The sequence below is a fragment of the Nerophis lumbriciformis genome, linkage group LG14 (assembly GCF_033978685.3).
Source record: "Nerophis lumbriciformis linkage group LG14, RoL_Nlum_v2.1, whole genome shotgun sequence".
In the NCBI taxonomy this organism is placed as follows: domain Eukaryota; kingdom Metazoa; phylum Chordata; class Actinopteri; order Syngnathiformes; family Syngnathidae; genus Nerophis; species Nerophis lumbriciformis.
In genome coordinates this window covers 39,757,133-39,769,395 of record NC_084561.2, presented here as the reverse complement: position 1 = coordinate 39,769,395, position 12,263 = coordinate 39,757,133, and the positions used below count along the sequence as shown (strand labels likewise).

General features: G+C 40.4%; 1 protein-coding gene across 4 annotated transcripts in view; it reads right to left on the bottom strand.

Moving 5' to 3' along the window:
• Positions 1–12,263, bottom strand: part of fnbp1l (formin binding protein 1-like) — a 150,008-nt gene that overhangs the window by 62,290 nt on the left and 75,455 nt on the right. For all 4 annotated transcript variants that reach the window (XM_061975521.2, XM_061975519.2, XM_061975522.2 and 1 more), the window contains exon 2: positions 1,075–1,190. In XM_061975521.2, the coding sequence (XP_061831505.2) occupies positions 1,075–1,190 (116 nt within the window). The remainder of the gene's footprint in view (positions 1–1,074; positions 1,191–12,263) is intronic.

Here is a 12,263-nt window from a genome sequence, read left to right as displayed (position 1 = left end):
ATGTTCTTCACAGAAAATGAGCCAAAGTCAGTGAGTCTCAGTTTGATCAAATTAATTAATTGTATAATTTTTCTTAAAAAAAAAAATGAAAATGGTTCCCACTCAAGGTTGCAACATTGTTGGTCAACACTGTCTGCTCTCATTTTCTCGCACATTTGACCCTCTGATGTTATGTGTACCTACACTCTGTCCTCCTCCTGTGTGTGTGTGTGTGTGTGTGTATGTGTGTGTGTGTGTGTGTGTGGTACACAGAACATCAATTTCCACACTTCTATTAGCCCCGGGTCCAGTGGTCCCGGACATCTAATATGTAATAGAAATGTGTAGGGGGGGTGTATGATGTGTGGTCATTAAATATGTATTCTGATATATGTTCTTGACAGAAAATGAGCCAAATTTAGTGAGTCTCAGTTTGAAAAATTGATCAATTGTATAATTTTTCTTTAAAAAAAATATGAAAATGGTTCCCACTCAAGGTTGCAACATTGTTGGTCAACACTGTCTGCTCTCATTTTCTCGCACATTTGACCCCCTGATGTTCTGTGTACCTACACTCTGTCCTCCTCCTGTCTAGGCCTGCTGTGTGTGTGTGTGCGTGTGTGTGTGTGTTACACAGAACATCAATTTCCACACTTCTATTAGCCCCGGGTCCAGTGGACCCGGACATCTTATATGTAATAGAAATGTGTAGGGTGGGTGTATGGTGTGTGGTCATTAAATATGTAGTCTGATATATGTTCTTCACAGAAAATGAGCCAAAGTCAGTGAGTCTCAGTTTGAAAAATTGATTAATTGTATATTTTTTCTTTTAATAAAAAATGAAAACGGGTCCCACAGACCCGAACACCACACAAGGGTTAATATCATCTATAATATTCTCCAAAAAAAAAGACGTGTGTTATTGTCTCTCATAATGATTGTGAACGATAGGCAAAACTCTGAAAAGAGTACAGTTCCCCTTTAAATATGTCACTGTTTTACTATCCCCCAAATGCAACAACAAGGAATCCTGCAGTACTGTGTGGAGCTCAGCTACATTTCAACATAAGCATGCGTGTTGTCAGTGTTTCGTACCGTAGCTGCTTGGCGTAATTTTGCTCGATGTCCAACCTTTCCTTGACGAACTTCGCATACCGCTCCAGGAAGTCGATTCCCCACTGAGTGTGTTTGTCTAGATTGTCGAACTGATCCTGATGACAGACAAGTAAAAAAAAGGACAGCGTAAGAAAAAGGCATATAAAGAAGACATGTTGGTGAAGCACTTCTAGTGACAACATTTCATCATTTTTGGTAAAAATACCAAAAACAAAACAAAAACATAAAATCAATAATGGCTTTCAAGAATAATAGTACCACCTGAGTCTTTTCCACACTAGTCATTATTTACATATATACACACATATAAACACATACACATATGGCAAAAAAAGTTATCACTAGAGATGTCCGATAATATCAGACTGCTGATATTATCGGCCGATAAATGCTTTAAAATGTAATATCGGAAATTATCGGTATCGGTTTCAAAATGATCAGTATCGGTTTCAAAAAGTAAAATGTTTGACTTTTTAAAACGCCGCTGTACGGAGTGGTACACGGACGTAGGGAGAAGTACAGAGCGCCAATAAACCTTAAAGGCACTGCCTTTGCGTGCCGGCCCAGTCACATAATATCTACGGCTTTTCACACACACAAGCGAATGCTAGGCATACTTGGTCAACAGCCATACAGGTCACACTGAGGGTGGCCGTATAAACAACTTTAACACTGTTACAAATATGCGCCACACTGTGAACCCACACCAAACAAGAATGACAAACACATTTCGGGAGAACATCCGCACCCTAACACAACATAAACACAACAGAACAAATACCCAGAATCCCATGCAGCCCTAACTCTTCCGGGACGCTACAATATAAACCCCCCCCATCAACCCCGCCCCCAAACCTCCTCATGCTCTCTCAGGGAAAGCATGTCCCAAATTCCAAGCTGCTGTTTTGAGGCATGTTAAAAAAAAAATAATGCACTTTGTGACTTCAATAATAAATATGGCAGTGCCATGTTGGCATTTTTTTCCCATAACTTGAGTTGATTTATTTTGGAAAACCTTGTTACATTGTTTAATGCATCCAGCGGGGCATCACAACAAAATTAAGCATAATAATGTGTTAATTCCACGACTGTATGGATCGGTATCGGTTGATATCGGAAATCGACAAACAAGCCATTATCGGACATCTCTACTTCTCACCATACTGTAAATTGAATGAAAATACATGAAAGTGCAGTTTGAATTTGAGGTACTGTAAACTAATGTGTACCAACACATAAAACAAGTTTAATGATTATTTCAGGAAGAGAATGTTTTTGTTTTTTTCATCCACAAACTAACAAAAAGAGTCTGTCTGCAGTTTTTTTAATAATAGCGGTTAACGGTACTATTGTGCTTCTTACTCCAACAGCAGGGACACCTTTTTTTTAGTACATGTTATATAAGAGGAGTGGAATATTTACAGACATAAAAACAACAAGTCTAATTAAAAATATTTAAATATAAAAATGCCTTTTCTGATTAAATTAGTGGGTGTGTTGATTGTCCCAGTCGGGACCCGTACAGTCACATAGATGTTCTCTGAGTGCCTGCAAGTCCGCATTGGAGGCATAATTACTGGTGATCTGCTCCCTTTAAGTGTTGTGTTTCAACTTCTATGCTAGTGTTAGTCATATTTCTTTATTTTCTTCTTCTGTGCGGCACTTCCAGTTGTGTAAGGGGACGTCACACAACGCGGTTGAACATTAATTACGCCGTGAGAAGACTTTGGAACGAGACGGTCACGCACACAGACACACACACACACACACACACACACACACACACACACACACACACACACACACACACACATTTACAGACACACACAGGATCACGGTCAATAAAGGTGGATTGTTCCGTGCAGGATAATACCAAGCATCGTTGCTTCCCTGTCGTTTACTACTGCGGTAACTTTTAACAGACATTTCCGCCATGATTGATCGAGGAAATATGCTGATCCCCGTGATAGAACTCAAATTAATCGCGATCAACGGGATCACGATCATATAATCTACCAGCCCTGACACATACATACATATATTATACATATATACTAGGGGTAAAACGGTACACAAAAATGTCAGTTCGGTACGTACCTGTCATGTCTGTGTAATCATGTTTTGTCTTAGTCATGTTTTGTTTAGTTATTGGACTTTTTAGTTTCTGGCTTTTCACTCCCTTGTCTTGTTTCCATGATTACCCATTAGTTTCACCTGTTCCACGTTTGGACTCATTGTGCACTCGTTTGTCACCATAGCAACCCATTAGTTTTCACCTGTCACGTCACGCACCTGTTTCACGTTTTCGTTAATCATGTCTGTAGTATTTAAGTTCATTGTTTTTCAGTTTGTCTTTCTGGTGACATCCCCACATTTATGCTCTGCACATTTCGGACTCTTTTTTCATGTCCATCGTTCACGCTGCTCCTTTTTGTCCATGCCAAGTAAGTTTTGTTTATTATTGCCACAGTTAGTGTTTTTTGTTGTTCATAGTTTTTGCCTTTGTGCAAGTGTTTGGTTTCATAGTTTGTTCTCCGCCATTGTGCGCGCCTTTTGTTTACTTCCTTGTTTTGTATTTATAGTGTTTAAATAAAAATGTACCTTCATTCCCGTCTCGCCCGAGCCAACTTTCCGTTGCCTTCGAGAAAAACTAAACCCCAGGACCAAGTCATGACAGTACCTCGGTTTAGAGGTCACGGTTCGGTTCATTTTCGGTACAGTAAGAAAACAACAAAATATAAACGTTTTGGTTATTTATTTACCAAATTTGTAAACAATGGCTTTATTCTTTTAACATTGGGAACACTATAATAATTCTGCCCACGTTAATACACATTAAACTGCCTCAAGTTGTTGCTCAGATTAAATACAATGACAAAACTTTTCTTCTACATATAAAAAGTGCAACATTCAACAGTTTCAAGTCAACTCATCATACTTAATTTATTACAGCATTTGGGAAGCCTGTAGTTGATTTTTATTATGTAAATGTTATATGGCAGGGACCCTGCCATTCAAAACTAGGCTGCTCCAGTACTAATGATTAATGTAGCTATAGCTGAAAAAATAATACAATAGCAATAGGAGAGACTATTCATCCCTGAACACCATGGAGTTCATGTAGGCTTAATGATGCAGTTACATTATTATATCAACTATCAGAGACAGAAACTCTTCATTTAACATAATGTCCTTTTTTGCTGCTTCAACACAGCTCAATCAACACAGAAAAAGGTAAAGTGAAATAACAGACAGACAAGGCTTTGCTGTCCGTAACACAAACACAAACACACACACACACGGCAAAATGAGCTAACGCTACGCTAAAAGCGAATTAGCCTTCACCTCAAGCCAGGACTGCGAGCGAGCTGAACTGCCTTTTATATACCTACTCAGTGGCCTAGTGGTTAGAGTGTCCGCCCTGAGATCGGTAGGTTGTGAGTTCAAACCCCGGCCGAGTCATACCAAAGACTATAAAAATGGGACCCATTACCTCCCTGCTTGGCACTCAGCATCAAGGGTTGGAATTGGGGGTTAAATCACCAAAAATGATTCCCGGGCGCATACTTGTTGGTCACAAAAAACATTCATGAAGTTTGCTTCTTTTATGAATTTATTCTGAGTCTACTGAAAATGTGAGCAAATGTGCTGGGTCAAAAGTATACATACAGCAATGTTAATATTTGCTTACATGACCCTTGGCAAGTTTCACTGCAATAAGGCACTTTTGGTAGCCATCCACAAGCTTCTGCTTGAATTTTTGACCACTCCTCTTGACAAAATTGGTGCAGTTCATCTAAATTTGTTGGTTTTCTTAGCTGGATTTGTTTCTTCAGCATTGTCCACACGTTTAAGTCAGGACTTTGGGAAGGCCATTCTAAAACCTTCATTCTAGCCTGATTTAGCCATTCCTTTACCACTTTTGACATGTGTTTGTGGTCATTGTTGTGTTTCATCTGACATCACGTGGACAAAGATAAGACCTTCTGGAGGAACGTTCTGTGGTCAGATGAAACAAAAATTGAGCTGTTTGGCCACAATACCCAGCAATATGTTTGGAGGAGAAAATGTGAGGCCTTTAATCCCAGGAACACCATGCCCACCGTCAAGCATGGTGGTGGTAGTATTATGCTCTGGGCCTGTTTTGCTGCCAATGGAACTGGTGCTTTACAGAGAGTAAATGGGACAATGAAAAAGGAGGATTACCTCCAAATTCTTCAGGACAAGCTAAAATCATCAGCCCGGAGGTTGGGTCTTGGGCGCAGTTGGGTGTTCCAACAGGACAATGACCCCAAACACACGTCAAAAGTGGTAAAGGAATGGCTAAATCAGGCTAGAATGAAGGTTTTAGAATGGCCTTCCCAAAGTCCTGACTTAAATGTGTGGACAATGCTGAAGAAACAAGTGCATGTCAGAAAACCAACACATTTAGTTGAACTGCACCAATTTTGTCAAGAGGAGTGGTCAAAATTTCAAGCAGAAGCTTGTGGATGGCTACCAAAAGCGCCTTATTGCAGTGAAACTTGCCAAGGGACATGTAAGCAAATATTAACATTGCTGTATGTATACTTTTGACCCAGCACATTTGCTCACATGTTCAGTAGACCCATAATAAATTCATAAAAGAAGCAAACTTCATGAATGTTTTTTGTGACCAACAAGTATGTGCTCCAATCACTCTATCACAAAAAAAATAAGAGTTGTAGAAATGATTGGAAACTCAAGACATGACATTATGTTCTTTACAAGTGTATGTAAACTTTTGACCACGCCTGTATGTTAAGCGTCAAAGAATGTGCCTCAATATGCTTGTAGTGATGGAATAATAAAACTGAAAATGTAGCTTGTTGGTTTTCACTTTCACCTCTTGCATACTTGCCAACCTTGAGACCTCTGATTTCAGGAGGTGGGGGGTGGGGGGCCTGGTCGGGGGTGGGGCGGGGGGCGTGGTTAAGATATATGTATATATAAGAAATACTTGACTTTCAGTGAATTCTAGCTATATATATATATATATATATATATATATATATATATATATATATATATATATATATATTTTATTATATATATATATATATGTATATATATATATATATATATATATATATATATATATATATATATATATATATATAAATAAATAAAAGAAATACTTGAATTTCAGTGTTCATTTATTTACACATTTACACACACATAACACTCATCTACTCATTGTTGAGTTAAGGGTTGAATTGTCCATCCTTGTTCTATTCTCTGTCACTATTTCAGAACACACACATTATACAAATATACATTATAAAATCAATAAGAAAACGGGAGCTCTAATTTGGGAGTCTGAATTAAGATCAGAAGTTCCTATATAAACATTGCGCACTCACGTCGCCTTTTTGTATTGATTACTGCAGCTGTGCACTGGATTCATTCACAAATACAAACTACAACTCACAAACACTTTAGAGTTAGGCTCCACCATCAGAATGTGTACTTAAACTTATAAAGATCACATGGATATTATTCAGTGAGTTGATTCACCAAAACTAACCTGTTATACAGGAGGAAAAAGCACACAGGACGTTTCAATTGTTCACAGACTGGTCGCTCTCATCAGAATGACAAGACACTTCCGGTCTGCAGGTGATAGCATTCAATTGGGAAGAAACGCCCTACTGCCCCCTACTGACCAATGTGAATACTGATAAATGTGCAATGACAGCTCCAAAAACGAATTCAAACCACAAAATAAAATAAATAAATCAACACAAAAATGTGACACATTATGGGTGGGTCACATATGCATGTACAGTAGATGGCAGTATTGTCCTGTTTAAAAGTGTCACAACATTGCTGTTTACGGCAGACAAACTGCTTTACGGGGGACGAAAACTTGACTGCTGTTGTTGTGTGTTGTTACCGCGCTGGGAGGACGTTAATGAAACTGCCTAACAATAAACACACATAAGAAACCAAGAACTCGCCCTCGACAATTAGCTGTTTATATGGTGGGAAAGCGGACGTGAGAACAGGCTGTCAACACGTCACTCAGGTCCGCATGGAGCTGGAGGGGGCGTGGCCTCCAGCTCCGCCTGAATTTCGGGAGAAAATTTGTCCCGGGAGGTTTTCGGGAGAGGCGCTGAATTTCGGGAGTCTCCCGGAAAATTGGCAAGTATGACCTCTTGTAACAAATTTATTTGCATTTTTTTTTTTTTTTGTGACCACAGCACATACATTTAATTTTTCATAGTGAGCCACATGATGTTGCTCAACTGTAAAAAACAATAATAGTTGACTGAACATTAATGACGAACTCACGCAGGTACGCACATTTGTATGCATGGTATTTGTAAAAGTATAATGTGAAGGCTTATTTAAAGGGGAACATTATCACAATTTCAGAAGGGTTAAAACCATTAAAAATCAGTTCCCAGTGGCTTATTTTATTTTTCGAAGTTTTTTTCAAAATTTTACCCATCACGCAATATCCCTAAAAAAAGGTTCAAAGTGCCTGATTTTAACCATCGTTATAAACACCCGTCCATTTTCCTATGACGTCACATAGTGAAGCCAACAAAAACAAACATGGCGGAAAGAACAGCAAGCTATAGCGACATTAGCTCGGATTCAGACTCGGATTTCAGCGGCTTAAGCGATTCAACAGATTACGAATGTATTGAAACGGATGGTTGTAGTGTGGAGGCTGGTAGCGAAAACGAAATTGAAGAAGAAACTGAAGCTATTGAGCCATATCGGTTTGAACCGTATGCAAGCGAAACCGACAAAAACGACACGACAGCCAGCGACACGGGAGAAAGCGAGGACGAATTCGGCGATCGCCTTCTAACCAACGATTGGTATGTGTTTGTTTGGCATTAAAGGAAACTAACAACTATGAACTAGGTCAGGGGTCGGCAACCCGCGGCTCCGGAGCCGCATGCGGCTCTTTGATCACAGCAGCTTACTTGCTGAACCCCCCAATTTTCCCGTGAAACTTCCGGATTTCAGTGCCTCTCGCAGAAAACTCCCGGGATTAATATTCATCGATTTTCACCCTTACGGCTATAATAAGGGCGTGCCATGATGGTACAACATTTGGCGCCCTCTACAATCTGTATTAACGGAGTGCCAGCCCAACACTTGTTAAACAATATACATCTTCTGCTTGCAAGGCATACTTGGTCAACAGCCACACAGGTTACACTGACGGTGGTCATATAAAACAACTTTAACACTCTTACTAATAATGCGCCACACTTTGAACCACAACCAAACAAGAATGACAAACACATTTCGGGAGAACATCTGCACCTTAACACAACAGAACAAACACCCAGAATCCCATGCAGCCCTGACTCTTCCGGGCTACATTATACACCCCTGCTACCACCAAACCCCGCCCCCACCCCAACCCTGCTCCCTCACACATCAACCCCCCGGGGGGGTGTATAATGTATCCCGGGAGAGTTAGGGCTGCATGGGATTCTGGGTATTTGTCCTGTTGTGTTTATGTTGTGTTACGGTGCAGATGTTCTCCCGAAATTTGTTTGTCATTCTTGTTTGGTGTGGGTTCACAGTGTGGTGCATTATTAGTAAGAGTGTTAAAGTTTTTTTTTTTTTAATACCGCCACCGTCAGTGTGAGCTGTGTGGTTGTTGACCAAGTATATCATGCTGTTACCTACGTGAGCAAAGCGGAAGCCCCATACAACACGCTGACTGTAGTGGGTGCTATATGCTGTACCATCACGGCACGCATGACGCTGACAAGTGCCATTAAATAAAAACCCGCGTGCCGCACCAGCTTTCAAATTCCACATAAAAGGTGTGGGCAGCGTGTCTGAGACCCCTGGTTATACATAGCACAAAGCAAAAAAAAAACTTCGTATGCAGTGTTATTTCATTTAAAATTTCAAAAAAATTTTGCGGCTCCCATTGTTTTCTATAATTTGTGAAACTGGTCAAAATGGCTCTTTGACTGGTAAAGGTTCCCGACCCCTGAACTAGGTTTACAGCATATGAAATACATTTGGCAACAACATGCACTTTGAGAGTGCAGACAGCCCAATTTTCATCAATTAATATATTCTGTAGACATACCCTCATGTCAGCAGGCCAGGGAAGCTAGGGTCGATATTCTTCTCTTGATCATCTTCGGTGGCATAAGGGACGGTGTGAGCCAAGACATCCAGGGGGTTTAGCTCGCTCGTCTGCGGGAACAAACTGCCGCCATTGCTTGCCGTGCTACCGAGGTCCTTTGTCCCTGAATTGCTCACACACTCCGGCAGATCCAATGGGGGTCTGGCGGCAGATTTCTTTGACTTTATCGTTGGAAATGCATCTGCTTTGAGTGTCGCAGGATATCCACACATTCTTGCCATCTCTGTCGTAGCATAGCTTTCGTCGGTAAAGTGTGCGGAACAAACGTTCGATTTCTTGCCACTTTCGCATCTTTGGGCCACTGGTGCAACTTGAATCCGACCCTGTTCGTGTTGTTACACCCTCCGACAACACACCGACGAGGCATGATGTCTCCAAGGTACGGAAAACAGTCGAAAAAACGGAAAATAACAGAGCTGATTTGACTCGGTGTTTGAGAAAATGGCGGATTGCTTCCCGAGAGCGAATATTAGAAAGGCGTTTAATTCGCCAAAATTCACCCATTTAGAGTTCGGAAATCGGTTAAAAAAATATATGGTCTTTCTTCTGCAACATCAAGGTATAAATTGACGCTTACATAGGTCTGGTGATAATGTTCCCCTTTAAGGGAATATGATATTAATTACTACAAAAAATATAAAGCACAACAAAGGATAGTAGCACCACAAAATACATTCAAAAACTGCCCTAGTATACAGTAGATGTACTGTTTGTCTGGTTATTTTCCAGAATTGTGTACATTTAATGTTTCTTGGGCCCCAAACTTGCAGACAGATGAAGTCATGCAAGGAGAGATGTTGGAGGCGGCTACCTGGCTACTGCTTCTGCCTCTGCATGTCAAAACAGATCAGATCTTGGAACAACCTAGAGTCCCAGAAGAAGTACAAGGAAAGCGATTTGCTCGTTTATCTATCATTGTTGTCCAAACACAGACAGCAAGGGGAATACTGGAAGACAGTGAGGCATTCAATTGGCTTTCCTATCAAGTTCTCCTTATATGGTAAAAACATTGAGTTTCTTGAGAGGAAAACAAGATGATCAATTGTGTCATTTGGAGCCATTCCAGCATAATCATTTTCGTGGCAATTGATTTGATTGCATTAGTATTCGCTTTCTGTACATTTTCTTAAATGCTTAGAAATGGGAAAGTGACTAATTAAAATGCATATATATATATACTGTATATGTATACAAAGACGTGGTCAAAAGTTGACATACACTTGTAAAGAACATAATGTCATGACTGTCTTGAGTTTCCAATCATTTCTACAACTCTTATTTTTTTGTGATAGAATGATTGGAGCACATACTTGTTGGTCACAAAAACCATTCATGAAGTTTGGTTCTTTTATTAATTTATTATGAAAATGTGAGCAAATCTGCCGGGTCAAAAGTATACATACAGCAATGTTAATATTTGCTTACATGTCCCTTGGCAAGTTTCACTGCAATAAGGCACTTTTGGTAGCCATCCACAAGCTTCTGCTTGAATTTTTGACGACTCCTTATGACAAAATTGGTGCAGCTCAGTTAAATGTGTTGGTTTTCTGACATGGACTTGTTTCTTCAGCATTGTCCTCCAAATTCTTCAGGACAACCTAAAATCATCAGCCCGGAGGTTGGGTCTTGGGCGCAGTTGGGTGTTCTAACAGGACAAAGACCCCAAACACATGTCAAACGTGGTAAAGGAATGGCTAAATCAGGCTAGAATGAAGGTTTTAGAATGGCCTTCCCAAAGTCCTGACTTAAATGTGTGGACAATGCTGAAGAAACAAGTCCATGTCAGAAAACCAACACATTTAGCTGAACTTTAGATTATAGATTTCGATTTATTGGTCCCCTTGGGGAAATTCATTGTCACTGCCGTACATTTAAACACTAGACATTACACATCACACACAAAAAAAAAATAACAAAAAGACATCATACAAGACTAACACACATTTACAGGCTTGTCAGACAGCCTGCTGTTAAGGGCGGCTATAGCTGCAGGGATAAGGCTTTTCCTGAGGCGGGCCCTCCGGAATTTGATAGTTCTGTACCTGCGCCCTGATGGTAGTGGGATGATGTATTGGTGTAGTGGGTGAGTGATATCCTGGACTATTGTTTTTGCCAGTCGGGTGATGGACCTGTGGTTTAAGTCTGAAATGCTGAACTGCATCAATTTTGTCAAGAGGAGTGGTCAAAAATTCAAGCAGAAACTTGTGGATGGCTACCAAAAGCGCCTTATTGCAGTGAAACTTGCCAAGGGACATGTAAGCAAATATTAACATTGCTGTATGTATACTTTTGACCCAGCAGATTTGGTGTTCCTGGGATTTAATGCCCCACCCTTTCTCCTCCAAACATATTGCTGGGTATTGTGGCCAAACAGCTCAATTTTTGTTTCATCTGACCACAGAACTTTCCTCCAGAAGGTCTTATCTTTGTTCATGTGATGTCAGATTCCATGGACTTCCAAATTCCAAAAAAAAAAGTGAAATTTCCCTTTAAGACCATAGTAGGTATAAACAAACATTCATTTGCCCTGATTCCGTATGAATGACATTTTGAGAAATAATCTAATTTGATCAAGTGTTTGTTGACAAACGTCACCCAGGGAGAAGAAATTAATAATAACAAAGGTAAAATAAATAAATAAAATTAAACAATGACAACAAAGACTCTCTTGAGGGTGCATGGGAGTTTGCCCAACCAGTCTACATGTGCTTTGTGGACTTGGAGAAGGCATTCGACCGTGTACCCCGGGAAGTCCTGTGGGGAGTGCTCAGAGAGTATGGGGTAACGGACTATCTTATTGTGGCAGTTCGCTCCCTGTATGATCAGTGTCAGAGCTTGGTCCGCATTGTCGGCAGTAAGTCGGACCTGTTTCCAGTGAGGGTTGGACTACGCCAAGGCTGCCCTTTGTCACTGACTCTGTTCATAACCTTTATGGACATAATTTCTAGGCGCAGTCAGTGCGTTGAGGGTATCTGGTTTGGTGGATGCAGGATTAGGTCTCTGCTATTTGCAGATG